The sequence below is a fragment of the Podarcis filfolensis genome, assembly GCF_964270895.1.
Source record: "Podarcis filfolensis genome assembly, chromosome: 7".
Taxonomy (NCBI): Eukaryota; Metazoa; Chordata; class Lepidosauria; order Squamata; family Lacertidae; genus Podarcis; species Podarcis filfolensis.
Window position 1 is genome coordinate 30,273,597 of NC_139603.1, and position 18,196 is coordinate 30,291,792.

The window sequence follows — 18,196 nt, forward strand, 5'->3', positions numbered from 1 at the left end:
TCTCAGAAATGAGAGGAATGAAGAGGAAGCCCTTGAAAAGAACACAAGGGAGAGGTGCCACTTAAAGGCCTATCTGCAGTTGAGGAAAGAATATGCTTTTGCATTAGGATGATGTTTGTTCCAGACTGTAGATCCGCAGTATCCTAATGTATGTCATTCCAGGAAAGGTTAACTATCTGTAAACAGCTCTGGGTAACAGTCTCACAGTCTGCTGCTATGCTTTTTAGCAGCAGCAGAACAAACATATGTTTGCTGCGCTGCTGCTTAAGCAGCTTCTAAGGGAGAGATGGGTTTTCAGTGGCCTGAATGCAGCCTGTGGGGCTTGCCAGTCTGGTCCCACAGCCGCCCCTCCTTGCTCTGCTTCTCTGTGCCCCCCCCTCATAGCAATAAAGCTTTCATTCCTAAATGCTTATGTGGGAAAGGTGTTGCACCCCAGATAGTTGCTATCCTCTGCAACTGGGGAGGGAAGGGTTAACTCTTCCCAGTTGCAGTCTCTGTCAGAATCATCCCACCTCCAACAACCGGAATTGATTATGGAGCTTCTCTCTATTTTGTTCTTTAAAAAATATATATGCAATATTCCTAGGTACAATATAGCTTAAGGGCAGCACTGGGCCTAAAAATCACTGTATAGAGAATTCTATAATCTCCATAGGAAGGGGTTAGATTTCATATTAGATTGTCTGTGTCTGCCAAATCATTTTTTAATTGGGTCATTGTGTTTGAAACAAACAAAGTTATAGAGTGCAAAATAGGCTTGTGTAAAGTGCTTGTATAGGTCCCTGTGCTGATGTTCTCCCACACCCTGGCATACACACGTAGGGAAAATGTCATGTGTTGCTATTTAAATCTTTGTTTGCAGATTTGACCCCCTAACTTGTGGAAAAGCTGTGATTGGCCATGGGATTCGATAGGGCCATCTCTCAATTCTTGAGAAAACAGTGTGTGTGTGTGTGTGTGTGTGTGTGTGTGTGTGTGTGTATCAGTCAGTCAATCAATCAATCAATCAATCAATCATACTGCCCTTCATCAAAAGATCTCAGGGTGGTTCACAGAATAAAATATAAGATACAACACAAGTAAAGAATTAAACCTAAACAGCAAAATGATACAAAACAAATTCTTGACTTTTACTTCATTGAGATGAAGGAAGCCTTTTTTTCTTTTCTTTTGCCTTGTTTGCTTAAGCCTTTTTTGTATACATATTCGGAACTGGCAGTTTCATGGTGCTAAATGTGGGCATCAGTACAAAAAATAGAAATCTAGTCAGGGCTAATTTAAATAGTGCTGACAACTCTGATGTGTTTTCCTTTTAAAGGTCAAAATCAGGACCATGGAACCATAGAATCATAGAATTGGAGTGGTCATCTGGTCCAACTCCCTGCAGTGCAGGAATCTTTTGCCTACTGTGTGGCTTGCTAAGGGTTTTAATATTAGCTGTGGGGACAACTGGGGCTACTCCAGCAAATTCACAGAGACTCAGATAGCCAGGAGACATCATTTAGCAAGACGTGACCGCTCAATCAAGGGGACCCTGAAACAAGGACTCCCCATGGAAAGAAATGTATTACTCATCTCAGCAGGTCTTAACATGGGCTGAACCTCTTAACTAGCTTGCCCTGCAAGGATCCTAGTCCCCATTCAGGGTTAGAAACTAGCAGGGCGCCAGGCGCATTTTGCTCCTAAAGTTTCTCCATTTGCGAGCACTTCAAAAAGTTTGGGTGCCATTTTTTTGCGCCTGGCTGACACTCAAGGATTACTGAAATGTGTATGTTTTGAAGCCAATAACTAAATGTTAAGGATAGACAATATTTTAAGGAGTTTAACAATGAAGAGTAGAGTGTTTTGAATACTGTAGTATGGTAGCAATATTTTTATTTTAAGCACCAAATTAAACATGTATTAACATTTTCTGTTAAAAATGTGTTGTTAACAATGTGTCACTTATGTGAATTGTGTATTAGTTCACGCTTTTCAAAATAATAAAAGTGTTTCCGACCTCCGCCAATGGAAACTAGACCAGTTGCAGAGGACATGGAGCATGATGAGGGTCCCAGATTCAGTTCCCATAATTTGCCATTGAAAAGAATCAGGCAGTAGTTGATGGGAGAGCTGGAGATCATGAACAGTCAATGGCAGTCAGTTGCATATTCTGATGGGGAGGAAAGACAACTGTGCAATGCAGTTCCTTATACCCCTAATTATGTTCTTTTAGCAGAGATTCTATTTCTGTTATTCTCCACCCCTATATATTTTCTGGAATCTGCTTCTTGCATTCTCTTCCTTTTTCTACCTCATTCTCTTTCTTTGCTTAGCAACTACTCATACGTCCTTAGGGAGGCTCACCTCACAGTTTAAGAAACAGGCAGCTAGATACAGTCATGGACTTGTACCTGCATGTTAATTTGAATCCTGCGTTTCTAGTAAACACTGCTGCAAATGTGTCTCTTGAGCCAGTACTATAACTAATCAGTGTTCCTTCCCTCAGGCTTTAGAAACTCAGCATTGGCAATAGTAACAAAGACAGTTTGGGATGGCAAGGGGGGGGGGAGGGTCTTTTCTAAATGAAAGACTCTTGGCATTTTTGAGAAAATATCCAAATTTTGTCTCTAAACATCTAGTTCCTCTTGAATCAAATAGTTGATTCTGTTCCATTATAAATGAAGTATGGGTTCCCAGAACACTTTTAAAACTATGCTGATAAACAGCAAATACTAAAAATCAAAGGGATAGAAGGAATATGCAAAAATTCAGGGCAGGAGTACCCAGTGTGGTGCCAGATGTTGTGGGCCAGAATCTCAAGAGTTGACCAATTTGGTTTTCTCCTTAATATGTTACTCGTTTGACGTGTTTTGAGATGCTAGTTGGGTTTTCTCTCTCTCAAGACTCATTTAAGTATTGCTTTCTAAATGGTGAATTTCGCCTGCCATATAAACACAGTCATAACAGTTTTCTTCCTTGTAGAATATGATGCGTAGCTGAAGTAGTGGAACTTCCCTGACCTTTTCTGCAGAAGCTTATGCAACAGCAACTTTGTAGCAAAGCAAACAGAGAGGAATGAGGGGAAGGGAGGAGAAAATCTCATTTAACTTTGCTCTTTGCATTTTTCCCAATGTTGTGACCCCTTACATACCAGCTGATGGGTTTCCCAAGATTTCTCTTTTCTCTTTGCCTCCTAGCCTGAGTTTTTGGGTCCATGTGTGCCTTTTTGTGCCTTATTTAGGGAGATAATAATCTGCCAACCACTTTGACACTATGCTGGTCTTACAAAGCAATGCTGTAGCAGTTCTTCCTTCCATCAGTAGGTTTCCAGATCCCACAAGACTAGGAAGATAAAATCTGGAGAGACCTGGAGAATTTAAATATTTATACTCCAGCCATGATCTATGGCTTGGGTGACTAACCTTTGGCTCTGCTGATGTTGTTGGACTACAACTCCCATCATTCCTGTCCATTGGTGATGTTGACTGGGGCTGATGGAAGTTGGAGTCCAATAACACCTGGAGGGACACAGGTTAGCTATCCCTGATCTAGGGGAATTATATGGTAGATGTATTGAGGATTTATTGGAGAGTACTTTCTGTGATTTTATGGAGAGTACAGTACTCTGGGGTTTTTATATTGTTGTAGGTATGAACATTTTATTAGAAGGTACATTCATGAACTGCTACATACGCTAGCAATGTAGGATGGGTGTGGGGGTTCCCATAATATTATATTCTCTTCATTAGCTGTTTCTTAGGCAGTGTTGCTCACAGTGGTGAATTGCTCCCTACCCCATAGATGAGGATCCTGTGGCAGTCTTCCAGGTGTTGTTGGATTCCCATCAGCCCCAGTGAGCATAGTTAGTGGTCAGGGATAACTAGAGTTGTTGTCCAAAAACATCTGACAGGCCACCATTCCTTCACTACTTTAACTGCTGTGCGAATAGCATACCCATAATATACACTGATCCTTTCCTATTTATTTCATTGTTCCACAGCAGCTCTCCACAATCTATTCATGTTTGCATACATGTCTGTATGTATGGCTCTATTTAGTCTTCTGGTTCAAAAGTTTACCTATTGGACTTCTGTACCATTATTATTTTGAAAATGTCCAGGGTAATTTACGAAGTAATAATAGAAATGCAATAAAACAAAACAAAAGTCTAGTGTAAAAGGACCAAGTGATAAACTCCTTGGGTGATAAAGCCCAGGGAAGATAAATAAAAAAATCTGTACCTGGCCCTGAAAAGACATCAAAGTAGGTGTTGAGTGATGTTCCCCAGGGAGAGTTCCACAAAGGGGATGACACAGAAGAAGAGGCTTTCTCCCTGATCACAAGGGCACCCAGAGAAGGACCTCTCCAGCTTGATGTAGAAGCAGACAGTCCTTTAGGTACCTGGATCCCAAGCCGCTTAGGGATTTTAAGGGTAAACAGTAGTGCTTTGAAACGAGCTTGTGGAGCTATTTAAGCATAAGTTAAATATATGTTCCCAGCAGCCAATCCAATCTCAGGTAGTACAAAATGTATCTGTAGATTCTAGGCAATCTTCAACTGCAGTCCCATGGTAATCAAGTGTGGAGGTCAGATACGGTACCAGAATATAGGAAAGCATGACCAATGATACCACCCTTTGCCATGCTGGAAAAAAGGCAGAAAATAAGGGAAAGCATGTTAGTGGGTGTTTTTTTAGATTACTTTATAGGGGAAATTACTTTTCAGAAGTGCATTCTCAAGGGTTTTATTAGATAAATCTATTTTGTGTCCATTTTTAAAAAATGTATTTGTTGTGAATTGATGGTCTCTCTCTTTTGATAGCATAGCTGAAAATGTTCTCATGTGGGCAGTTTTTCATAACTAGGTGACTTTAGACAGATCAGCACCTCATGGGATTCTGAATAGAACTGCAAAGAAAGCACATCAAGGATGAGTGTATTTGTGGTTTTATAGAGCTGTTGCTTGCCTCTATAGTTTCCTTTAATTGCTTAAAGGCTGAGCAGTTTGAAAGTGTTTGAAAAGATTCTGACTTCATTTGCATGCTTTGTTCATAGCTGCCTTGGGAGAATTACAGAAATGCTATCTTTAATGCCTAACCTAGTTCTTCTGATTTTTCATCACTGCCTTGGGCAACTGAAAGGTCCAGCCTGCATCCTGTGTAGTAGAGCTAAGACAAAACTGTATTTGGTTTTTAATTTTAGGTTTTGTTGTTGAAAAGCACCCCCCATGACATCTGTCCAGTTTCTGAACATATGAGCAAAAGCCCCCCCCAAAGATTGATTTTCTAAAGACACCTGGGAACTCTGTAGTCCTTGAACAGTCCCATAAGAGCAAAGAAAAACTGTGATTTTTTTTAACTGCCCAGACCAAGCTTGGACAAGTTTTCAACCTGACTTAACCATGATTTAGGCAGAGTACTTTATAGACTCTTTGTGTGTCTGGCTACAAGTCCATGCAATTGTAGGAAGGTTGGGTGATCTGGGAGAGGGAGTTATGGAAAAGGACGCTGCCTAAGCTTTAGCTCTGTTAGATCAGGAAACTTGTCTGAGCTTGGTTAGGCAAGCTCATGGATTGCACAGATCCTTTATTGAACCGAACCCTTTGGGACTGTTTAGTTTCCTGGAACCTTAAAATCTGTCTTTGGAAGCTCTTGCAAAGCACACATTCTCTCTCACACGCTTACACACACACCATTTATTGTTTTTTGTAAGTCACTCAGATAAATTAACGTTATGGGGCAGCATGCAGATGTCCGAGATGGGTATAGAAATATATTAGGTTGCTTCTGCATACTTCCACAATGGAACAAATTTTCCATTTCTGTTGTTATATACAGTGGTACCTCGGGTTAAGAACTTAATTCGTTCTGGAGGTCCATTCTTAACCTGAAACTGTTCTTAACCTGAGACACCACTTTAGCTAATGGAGCCTCCTGCTGCCGCTGTGCTGCCACCGCACAATTTCTGTTCTCATCCTGAAGCAAAGTTCTTAACCCGAGGTACTATTTCTGAGTTAGCGGAGTCTGTAACCTGAAACTTATGTAACCTGAAGCGTCTGTAACCCGAGGTATCACTGTACTGAATTTACTCTGTATGTGGAGCTATAATACGGAATTTGTACCTAATTTTATTTGGAAAGTGCAAAGTCTCTTGGGAGCCTGAGCAGACTTCCCCCCCCCTTATATGTTGTAGTAGCTTGATCTGAAAACTGAAGCATTTTACAAGTTGACAAAGTAGGTCGCTTCTTTTCAGATTTTCCTTCCTTCCAAATCCGTCCCCAAGTTCAGTCAGTAAGAGTATGAGCCTAGGATATGCTACTGTTCGTCTTGGCTCCATCTTGGGCACTCATGAAACCTGTGCTTAGAATGGCTTTGTTAGCCATGGGTACTGAATTTTATTTTATTTTATCCTTTCGATCAGCAGTCTTAGCAGACTATTTCTTCACACCGCTGCAGTATTTTTACCAAACTCAACGCTAGGAATATGAACAAAGCTGATTCCTGAGGCAGCTAAGCACCAGCATTCTAGGCTAGGGCCAGGATTACTGGTGGTCAAGAAATGAGAGACAAGCAGTAGTGATAGTGAAGCCACCATAGGATTTTTTTCGGTGACCATTCATCTGAATCCATTGCCACATTGTAGGTGTCTGGCAAGACTCCAGCTTGTCATCTCCTGGTTTATCCTAGCCAAATGGGTGGGGTATAAATAATAAAATTATTATTATTATTATGGATATGGACTGTGATTTCATCACATTACTGTGTACAGTCGGACTTGAAGCATTCCATGCAAATGGCTGCTTCCATATTGCATCTTTGCCACATATCATCAAATTTAGTTCTGCATAAATTCACCCAAAAGGTTTGTGTCATTATGACTTGTATCTAAATGTAGGTAACTCTTGTAACAGCTTGAGTAAAAAGGTTGTTGGCAAAACAGTGCAAGTCAGGCCGTAGCACAATTCCTCGCAAAGTAAATCAAGTAGGGCAGAGGAAAAATCGGCATCACCCAGACGTTTTGAAACAAAGAAAAAAGAATGCAATATCCAATGTGGTTATGATGCATGCAAATTGAGAGTGTGAACTTTTTCAACTTAGCATGTGCTTGTGGGGTTGCTTTCTGGAAAACAGCTCTTAATAGCATTGAAGTCACAGACCAACCTTTGCGATCTACCCTTATAGGTTGTAACTTGCAAACTGTCAAACCAGTCATCTGCAAAACTGTTGGAATATGCTTCATAGGGTAAGGTTACCAGACGTCCCCGTTTCCCTGTGACAGTCCCCGGATTTACAAATCAGTCCCCTGACAAAATCCTATCATTCCCACTGAAGCTGAAAAGTGTCCCCGGATTCATTGAAAAAAATCTGGTAACCTTATCATAGGAATATAGAAGCTGCCTTAGAGCAAGTCTGACCAATGGTCCTTCTAGCTCACTGTTTTTTGCTAGCAGCTGTTCTCCAGGGTTTCATAGAGGTCTTCTCCAGCCCTACCTGGAAATGCCAGGAATCAAGCCTGACATCTTTTGAAAATAATGTATGTGCTCTGTCTCTGAGCTTTAGCCCTTTGCCAATCTTCTTTGTGTTTTGTATCTGCTTTTGAGGATCAGCCTGCATTTTACATCATTGTAGGAGCTTGGCATAGCACTTTGCAGAGTCTTTATTTCCATTATCGGTTGCTTCTGTGAAACACCAGATAACTCTTTCTCCTGGGTATTTATGAAAAGCACTTGCTTAGATATTTATCACCTTGGTACAATTTGAGAGTGTCTTACATTTGTATTTCTTGTTTTATAAAGCAAGGCGTGTTTCACTGATTTCTCCTGTTCTTTTAGCCTGAGGGTATTTGGTAGAAGCCACTCATACTAATTTCTGTAGTTAGTGGGAGGAGTACCTTGAGCTTTACTGGAATCTTAATTTAATAGACCTCTTCCCATCACTGCTTTCGTTTTCAAGAAATTTGGACGAAAGGACAAAAGCGTACAATTAGACTAGTGTTTACTAGTCACCCAGATGAAGTAGTGGAGCAGTACTTATGGCAGCATTTCTTCCAGCCAATTAAAATATAATGTCACACAGACATATACATCTGCTGGTGAAAACCGAAAGCTGTTTTTAGTAGCATGACTGTGTTCTCTTGTAGCACCTGAAACTCTGGCAGCCCAGATGCAGAAGAGTAATAGGGAACTTGTTCAACTATGTGGACTACACTGGAAATATAAACTTAAAGACTGAGGGAACGCTAGAAGCAGTAACTTGCCTCTTCTCAAAGGCAAAATTGTGGACAATCACACCTACAATGTATTTCTTAGTACTGTGGGCACTGCAAAGCAATAACTTGTTTTGTCACCAAATTTGCAAAAGAGTCTCCAGCCCTATGCCTTGAGAAGCAAGTATTTGTATAGCTTATGGAAAATGTTGCGCTCAGTGCTGTTGTGTTCAGTTCTGTGTCAATTTTAAGATTTATTGCATGAACAGTTCTTTTTTTCAAGTAGAAAGTTATACTTAGAAGAAAATATGCTGCTAGCAAATCAGATGTTCCAAGAATTGGCTAGGCTTGGTGCAATTAAAATATTTGGGAAGTTCTGTGTATTGATTGAAGGAAAGATGGCCAATGCAGAATGAAATATTTAAAATATGTAATATATTCTTTAAAGAGACTTGCTTGGTGTGTTAAGCATGCAGCTTCTGATTATTGTTCTTGGACCCATACTATGGAAAAGAAATGTAAGAATCCAAATTCTTTATTTCTGTATACTGTATTTCTGTTTGGGGATGTTTAATAGCTGGTGGACCAGAATTTTCAAACACTTGAGTATTTTGTGTCTGAATAATTTAAATGTCTTATAGCTGGGTCTGAAATTCCATTTGACTCTGGGGTGGACATGGTTGGTTGTTCACCAGTCTGCCCTTTTTATATGTAAGGCAGAGAAGTGGGTAGAGGGTGGGATCTGATTTTTAAAGAGGGTGAGTGATACATCAGTGGGAGCTAGGATGTGGGGGGATAAGGTTCACCCCCCTCAAAAGACTCCTCATGCACCCCACTGCTATGTACTGTTGGTGTAGGAGAGAACTTAACTGACCAGACAGGTTTTTATTTACTTTTGACCTTTAGAAAAGCCTATCATTATGTTGGAGGGAAGGAATTGCCTTGGACACCGACTGCAGTGCTATCTTGCCACTGTATAAAGTGGTTTTATGTTTTTAGTTTTTAAACTGCCTTGACAGATTGACCTGTAGAAATGGCATTAAAATATTGCAAATAAATACTAGTAGGAGCACCATCTTTTTATTTTCATAAAGAGTAGGAGGGGGGAAGAGAAAACAGTACTCCGTAATTTTATATTTATATATATATGCGCACTGAAGTTGAGCTCCTTGTTGCAAATGTGGTTACAGCCATTGATTTCTGGCACGCCTGATGATGACAGCATCTAATTCAGAGGAGAGTCTGAGGGAGCCCTAATGTTAATGTCATTGTGAATCATAGAATGTTAGGTACTGCAGGCATGAAATATTCCATAGCAGTATCTTAAAGCTTCAACTGCTGCTGGTAATGCTAAGTGTGTCTATATTAGATTGAAAGGATGTTGCTGGGTATGACTTTGTCTTTTGTACCAGGTTGTGGTTAGTTTTTTTAAAATAACAAACTGAATATTCTTTATTAACAAGTTTTTGTTTTTTGAGGGCTTCTGTTTCAAGGCAAATAGCTAAAATGCAATATCTCCTAGCTAGGGTAGCTAAGTTGGTTAGAACATGGTGCTGTTAATGCCAAGGTTGCAGGTTTGATCCCTGTATGGGACAGTTGCATATTCCTGCATTGCAGGGGATTGGACTAGATGATCCTCAGGGTCCCTTCCAATTCTACAGTTCTATGATTCTATGGCTATCATTTTTAGAAGTCAACAGCAGCCTCACTGTCAAACGATTGCCATAGAAGTGACTTGACTCCTTAAATTTTGTACAGATGTTCTGGAGTAAAAGTTTAGTTATAAAAGCAAGGTCTAAAAGATACGGGTTGTGGGGGACAGGGAGAGACTGTTTTAGAAAGGACTTGCATAACAGGTGGAAACAGTATTTACATGGAACTATCAAAAATTGGGCCCAACTGCATATGTGATAATTCCATGCACCAAGATTGAATGGGGCACAGGCTTCCAGCCTAGGCTCATCTTTCATAAACCTTGCTTCTTTCCATCAAATTCTTAAGAATCTTCTTGAGCTTCAGACTTGGGAGCCAAATAATATTTCTAATGTCCCATGACTATCTTATATTCAGCAACTGTTGGGACATCTGCAGAAAACTGAGGGTTATTTTAGGACACAACTGTGTGCTGTGTGGCTATGGTGAAGAAGTTCAAGAACCCTAACGTTAAAGTCTGCTGGACTGGCTCATTCATCTCTATTGTAACAGCTTCCTCTTCTTTATCCACAATTTGTTTGTGACAAATTGATGTTTCCACATACTAGCTCTCCATTGGCAGAAAATTTAACACCGCATCTTTTGGGCAAGAGATTACAACAGCACCTCCAGTATGGCTAAGATATTGGCAGATAACGCAAAAATTCACCGGAAGGCATTTTCACCAAACAGCTGTTTTGACAAACTAATCTTGTCATGAATCATCATATGTTATAGGGAGGAAAGATAAATTTGTTTTCCTTCTCAGAAGTTATGTAAAGACCAAAAGTATATGGTTTCAAGGCTGCTGGAAACAATTGAGAAAGAAATTTAGCAAAATTATACAGTTCCTCTTGGTATGGAGTTACTTGGCTAAGTAGGTGTATATGCCCAAGGCAAAACTTACTTTAAAATGTAGAGTTGTTGGGATGCTAAAATTCATAGACATACCTATATTTTATCTTAGATAGTGTTATCCTATGCATGTCTACTCAAAGTAAATTCCACTGATTGCAGTAGTGTTTAGTCTCATTTACCTGGGAGTAAATCTCATTGAACTTTATAATTAAAATTGGGATTCAGCATCATTGAACTCCTGTGGGATTTACTTTCAATTAAGCAGTGCATAGAATTGTGATCCAAAAATGCAATACACTGACTAGAACCTATTATGTATTCATGAAAGCATCACCTCCTACAACTGCTATGAATCTTGGACTTGCATTGGCAACTTACGTAATCTAATTTAATAAATATGCTTATATTGAATGTGCAGTCCTCCTGGTCTGCTTTTTGTTTCCTTCTACCTAATTTACTTCATGATTTGTATGAATGATAGTGCTTTGGACCAACTAACTATTTAAAGATCTTTGGGTAGAACTCTTCATCAGGCAGAATGAACATTCTTCCTAGCACAAAAAAGTTGCAAGGCTGAATGTGTATATTTTCATACTTTAAAATTGTTCATTTAATTCTGTGTATCTATGCTGATTTTCTTAAAACAAATAAATGTTGGTCCAGTAAAAGATACCTCCTTTGCTGATTCTGCATCACAAAACCTTTTTAGTTCTTTGTGTGGAGTAGACGTTTCATGGCCTCAAAATAAATTTATAAAAGCTTTATATATTAACTGTTTTAAAGCCTGCAAGCAGAACATTATTACAAATAAATGCAAGAATTGTCAACAGAAGCCGAATAAAACAAAGCAGGTTTTATCAACAACACATTAATATTTGTAATAAAGGGAGTAGAGTAAAAACATCAACATTGATTTAATTTTATTTTTTAGCAGGCTACCGACCCATATAGTTAAGGGTATGCAGACTCTATCAGCATGAGTAAACTTTGCTCTGAATATGAAGCAACAGAAGTTTGGATTTTTTTGCCTTCCTGTTCGAGGGCACCATCTGTTCCTGGCCTGGTAGGATTAGGCCCTGTTGAATGACCTTCCTTTCTGTTTGGGATAAATGATAATGTAAATAGTGTGTTAATGGATTTGACCATTCATCTGAATAGAAGTGCATAAGTCTTTTCAGTTTACGTTCAGAAGTGGGTGAGAGCTTTGAAATCTTCGATAATAAGGTGATAAACTTTAGTGATGATAAAACTTGTCAGTGTCAATACATGAAGTTGTCAATACAATGAAAAAATATTCTAAATGGGATTTCTGCACCTTACAATAATATTCATTAAGATAGACTTCAACAAAACAATAATAATAGATGATACTGTGGTTATCTGTATACCATGTCAGACCTGACAGATACTATGGTAAACTGTACCTGCTTGCCCTTTTGCTTACGTGTTGTTTGAAGTACTATGGGGGTTGTATTCTTTCACTTCAGCCTTTTTGACTTTTTAATCCCTCCAAGTTCAGATTTTAAGGAAAGACCCATTACCAAAGCTATCATGGTAGTGGCTTGCAATTCCTTGGTTGGGTAAATGGAGAAGTGCTGCACAGTTGAAGCAGGAGAGCCAGATAGGGAGTGAGAATCTGGTATCCAGCACCGTACAGGGTTGCAATTCCTGGTCAGGAACCACACTGCAATACCCCTCTGCTTTCTTTATATTTTTCCACTAACTGGGGAAATGCAGCACAGTGTTATTATAACAGCTGGCAGAGTTAAAAGGAGCAAGTGTTTAGGTGGGTAAATGGAGCACAGGTTAGGAAATTATTCCTTTGTGATATTAAAATGGTGTTAACTTTATCTCTGTGAGAGGCGTGTATAAAGATGGGTGTTTGTTTAAAGCCTCTATTTAGTGTTTAAACTGAGGGCAGTGATCAAAGACCTTAATTGCCCCAGAACTGAGGCTTAAGCATTTACTGCAGAATATGAAAGAGGTGAATTCAGAAGAAATGTCGTATTGAAGTGAAATAATGTGAACTTGAAGAGTAACAGCAGTCATAACTATTTTTCTTAACTGAAGAAGAAAACCCTAATGCTTAGGTTAAACATACAAGCTCGGTTGGTTAGAGCATGGCGCTGATAATGCCAAGGTAGCAGATTTAATCCCCATTTGGCACAGCTACATATTCCTGCATTGCAGGGGGTAGGACTAGATGATCCTCAGGGTCCCTTCCAATGCTACAGTTCTAGGATTCTAGGAAATTCTGTGTGTGTTGACATATGTGTGTGTGTTGACGATTGTCTTGAAAGTGTCAAAACTGTACTTTCACTTATGGAGGAAAACATAACTTGCTGTGGTGTTCTAGGTTTCTGTTAAAATTTGGCATGCTTGTGTATCCATGTAGTTTGGGAGATGGATGCAGATTGAAAGCCAAGCGTTTTTCTTTTATATATATTTATGCACTTACTTGTGGTAGAATGCAGCTTGACATAGTTGACCTGCTTAATTCATGTTGTGTCTGCCTGTGGTTTGGTATATGCAGGCTTTTCTTCCACGACATACTAATATCTTTCCAGCTGCTGGAAACTGCATTTAGGAGCTAAATACTTCTGAACAAAGAGCTGACTTTTGAGTCTGACCTCACCTGAACCTAGGGTGTACATGCTTCCAATTATTGTACATTCTTCTCCAAATCAGTTGTTTAGCCAGGCCATGTCTTCTCAAGTATACTGCCACCTCATGACTATGCAAGTTTACTTAGAAATATTCAGTGGGTTTTACTCCAAGAAAGTGCATACCATTGCAGTCGAAACTAATTCAGTTCTTGAGGAACCAGAAATGTTCATCCTGTTCTGCAGTAAACTATAATATAGATCAGCCCTTGGAAATGTGAATAGGATCTTAGATTAAGCTTCATGTAATTTGTTAATCAGATGACACACAGAGAGATTGCTGAGTGTCATCAGCATACTGACAATACTGGCACCGATGCCATAAAAATATTTCATTTTTAAGGCTCCTTGCATCATGTGGCCACATGAATTTAAATCACATTCAAGCAATTCCACATGCATAACACCTTCATGGGTTTTCTTCTTTGTGCACCTGTAGCCTGTCTAAAACTGTCTTGTGAAGTGAATTGTGAGACATGGCGGGCCCAGTTAGTGCTGATGAGCCGGCACTTCCCCACTTCTGCCATATAGGGCCTTTCTTAAAGGTAAAGGGACCCCTGACCGTTAGGGCCAGTCGCAGACGACTCTGGGGTTGCGGTGCACTTTACTGGCCAAGGGAGCCAGCGTTACAGCTTCCGGGTCATGTGGCCAGCATGACTAAGCCACTTCTGGCGAAACCAGAGCAGTGCATGGAAACACTGTTTACCTTCCCGCTGGAGCGGTACCTATTTATCTACTTGCACTTTGATGTGCTTTCAAACTGCTAGGTTGGCAGGAGCTGGGACCAAGCAACAGGAGCTCATGCCATCATGGGGATTTGAACCACCAACCTTCCAATCGGCAAGCCCTAGGCTCAGTGGCTGAGACCACAGCGCCACCCGCGTCCCTCAGGGCCTTTATTGTGGGTCAGTACCATGGCAGTTTGTTGGGTTAGCACCACAGCCCTATTGATGTCTATTCAGAAGTAAGTCAATAGGGCTTACTCCCAGAATTTCAACTTGAGTATGGGAATATAGGATCTTGTACACTGGACAACTTTGTCTTCTCTTTTTCCAGTTTTGTTCCTTTCTGCTTCACTGCCTTGCTTCAACTCCACCCTCACAAAAATGAAAGTGGTAAATAAACGAAATACTCATGACTAATAGGGGAAAGTATGGTCAGATAATGAGTGGCCAGATGAGAGCAGCTTCTTTTCATCAGGTGAGAATGAACAGACTATCTTTTGTAGGTAAATTACAATGTGAATTGGGACTTCCCTCTCACTCCACATTATATTTTAGGCAAATTCTTGTGAGAACATCTGATGTCTGCAAGTTCAACCTTTCCAAATCTGTTGCTCTCCAGATGTTCTCTACCACTCCCTGACCAGTGGACACACTGACTGGGGCTGATGGGTGCTGGAGACCAGCAACATCTGAAGTGAAATAATAATTCAGTAGGTGTTGTTCTGTCAAGTTAAAATATAAATGCAGTTTCTGGTTTTGTGCTTTGATATCTTTTAAGACACTATAGTAGATTGTATTAATATTATAATCACACATAAAGGGGTACAATATATTTGATTTGAAGTGCCTGGTACCCAAGTGTTTCTTTCAGGAAGGGAAGTATATTTCTGGAAGCGTTTTGGGAGGAGAGTTCTTCCCCTTTACGTGGTTTATTTACTTTGAAAGTGCTTGCAGCCCTAATTTGCAAGTATCTTTTGGTATGCTTTCTTCCATCTGCTCAAATGCAGATTTGTGTGTGCGTTTCCAACACGAAGAAAACAAAAAGAAATAGACTGCTGTTTCTTTAAGGCAACAATTAAATAGGGAGGGGTGAGGGTAATGTTTTGACTGCTGGCATTTGTGGCCTCTTGGCAGTGTTTCATATTCCTTTCGCTTGCGTAAGAGGTGGACCGTCTCTACTGTAGCTACTGTTGCCATGGAGAGATAGCGGGGGAGGATTCCTAGGATCCCTAAGCCTGTGAGAGATTACGTCTTAGAATTGCTCTCCGAATATAGCATGAGATGTGGCAGGGCAATTCAGGTGTATTATGGCACTGATAATGGGGAATGACCTGTCAGCTGTTGGGTAATGTGACTGTTCAAATGCTCTATTGTAATAGAATATGGGGAAAGGAATAAAGCCGTGCATATGAGTTAGTTTCAAAAGGGAGAGGATTATGAATTGTTGCGTTGGTGGGTGTCTCTTAAACAATGTTGCATTCCTTGGGTAAAATGGAGAAGTTTGCAATATTGTGGTGGGTATAAGGAGAAGGAGAACACACCTATGTCGCCTCTCTCTTGTACTTGTTATAGATTTGGCTGTCACATGGTCAAACTTTAAAATCTGCAGATTTTACGATGATAGTTTAATTGTTTTCAATCTCGTAAGAGGCTACATTTGGTAATTGCCTATAGTGAAAGTTTTATGCTGTAATATAAGTGCACGTAACCCGAAATAAATCTCTATTTATGTGGAGGCTGTTAGTAAACACTATCTCAGTGCAGCAAATGTTGTGCCAGCCCAAGAGCTAGTCATTGAGGGATTTGTAGCATGAATGGAAGAAGGAACAGAGGAAGGCTTTGTCTGCTTTGGTAAGTTTTTCTGGTCATTTTTTGAATTCTTCAGTCATATACTTGGGCTCTGGCTAGGCATTAGAACAAGAATAGCTGTTGCTAATCAGATCTTTTTAAAGCTCTGAGTTCTCCAGTCGTGAGTAAATTCTTGCCTTCAAAATTATTATGAGTCTGGAGGAATTATTTCCCTGTAACCTTTTTCTCCAGTAGCTATCTCTTGAAATAGTAACAGTAGAAACAACAACAGAACCCCTGGCCTTATGTATCTAAAATTAGTTAGGAATGTTTTTCAATTGTTTTGATGTTTTAATCAAAATCAGTTCTTCTTATCTTGTGGCTTGCTTGGGCATTCCTGGGTATAACCTGTGAAGCATATGACAAATTCATACCACTTTCATTTGCTATATAAGTGAATGCAAAACACTAAATTAATCCTATGGCAATCAGATGAAAAATGGTATGGAATGGTGGGCAATAATCTTGAGAGCACATTTTTACTGTACATTAGTTATAACCTTATTGTTCCTGTTGGTGACAATTAATCGCCCGATCTTTTCCCAGTGTGATTGAAACTGCAGGTTAAGCATATTAGCTTTGAAAGACAGTTTATCCTGGATATAGAAAGCTTTTGCTTTCCTTACTACAAATATTGAGATATATTGTAGACAGTGCAGGTGTGATTTTGTGAAATGCATAGTGGAGATTAATCCACTGTCTATATATAAACAGTCACTAGTAGGACTTTATTATACTAAAGTTGTTTGAAATAATGTCATGCTGCTTGTTGATGAAACCTTCCAGTGCTCCATGTCAAAAGTGTTATTTGAATTTGTGCAGTGTGTATATGTAATATATAGCGAGGGAGAGTAACAAGTGTAGACTTCTGAAATTCTCTCGGTAAAATAGGTGGAATTTATAGCTGGAAAGAAGATGAATAAGAATCTAACAATAAATAAACAATAAATAAATGTTCAAAGTTGCTTTACTTTTTGCCCAGCCACTCCAACCATATTGAAGATCTTAATAGACAATACTTCTAAAAGGATGAAATAAATGTTGACAAAGGTGCATGAATCTTAGCAAGAAGGTGGCTCACAAACTCTTTGATTTATTGCAGTAGTGTTATGCAATATTTCATGATCTAGGTAGTATGGAAGAGAAGAGAAGGAACAGTTTGGTTATGGTGGAATGATACAGTAAAGAGACTGAGATTATTAATAGATAATTATATTAAAAGCAGAATGTATGCTTTTACTTGTCATTCAACAAGTTACTTAAGTAACAATCAGATTTATCGCTTCTGCAGATACTTCTTCAAGTATAAAACTAGTATTAGGAATATTACCATTTTAAATACTGTGGGGGTTGGTGCTTTGTGGTGTAATTCTTTCCAGCTATTTAAAGGTTAATATCCAACTGTTCTGCTTCAGTGATGTGATGGGGGATATTGTGCTGTAGTTCTATGAAACATAGCACCACTTTATTTTTATCGACTAGCTCCTTTTTTACAGCTCCAGTTTGTCTGTTTTATATTGTTACCTTTGGAAGATTAAGTTTTAAATATAACATTTTCCAAAGCCAGGATACTCTACTACAACGCTTGTTAAGGACACACGGTTCTCTGATATTAGCTTTTCTTGGAATACATCTCTTGTTAAGTATTTTTGACTGAATATTAGCTAGGGTTATGGGAGTTATTTGGCAAATGGATCAAAATCAAGATTGTGTTACTTGACCTTAAAATTATTTTTGGCTGCAGTAGGCCTATGCAGCTGAAAGCAAAGAATGAATTGTTTGTTTGACAGTGACCTTTGACAGTGTAGGATTTCAGTAAATACTTCCTGTGGAAAGGAAGCAATGCATGACACATCTCCTGATTTAGTTCCAAAGTTCCTCTGAAGCTTAATGGATTTGTAGAAGGCCCTTGTCCATGTTATATATTTGAAGGGGTAGTTCTGCAGATCTAATTGAGATTGAATAGCAAATAGTAAATTGTGAATTCTGGCATTCTAGCAGAACGTATTAGAACTTCATCTTAATTAAAAAACAACAACAAATTGTACCTAGACTACATGATGACCTAATGAAAAACAAATAATTACAGGGAATTTATTTGCTACAGTTTAGGGGGGGGGGAGTGCCTGGTTAGTGTCCCATACAAATATTGTCATCCTGGGTCTATGCACTTGCCATTCTCTCGGCCATTTTAAGAAGCTAGAAATCAAGTTCTTGCACACAC

The 18,196-nt window shown here is 39.3% G+C and overlaps 1 protein-coding gene across 8 annotated transcripts in view; it reads left to right on the plus strand.

The window, feature by feature from the left end:
- The window catches only part of HIVEP1 (HIVEP zinc finger 1), an 88,924-nt gene that overhangs the window by 18,352 nt on the left and 52,376 nt on the right, over positions 1 to 18,196 (plus strand). The window contains exon 1 of one of the 8 annotated variants that reach the window (XM_083623660.1): positions 15,343 to 15,975. The exons of the other annotated variants lie outside the window; for them this stretch is intronic. Coding sequence (XP_083479786.1) covers positions 15,939 to 15,975 — 37 coding nt within the window. The 5' untranslated portion in view covers positions 15,343 to 15,938. Of the gene's footprint in view, positions 1 to 15,342; positions 15,976 to 18,196 lie in introns of those variants that run through there. 8 annotated transcript variants of the gene reach the window in all.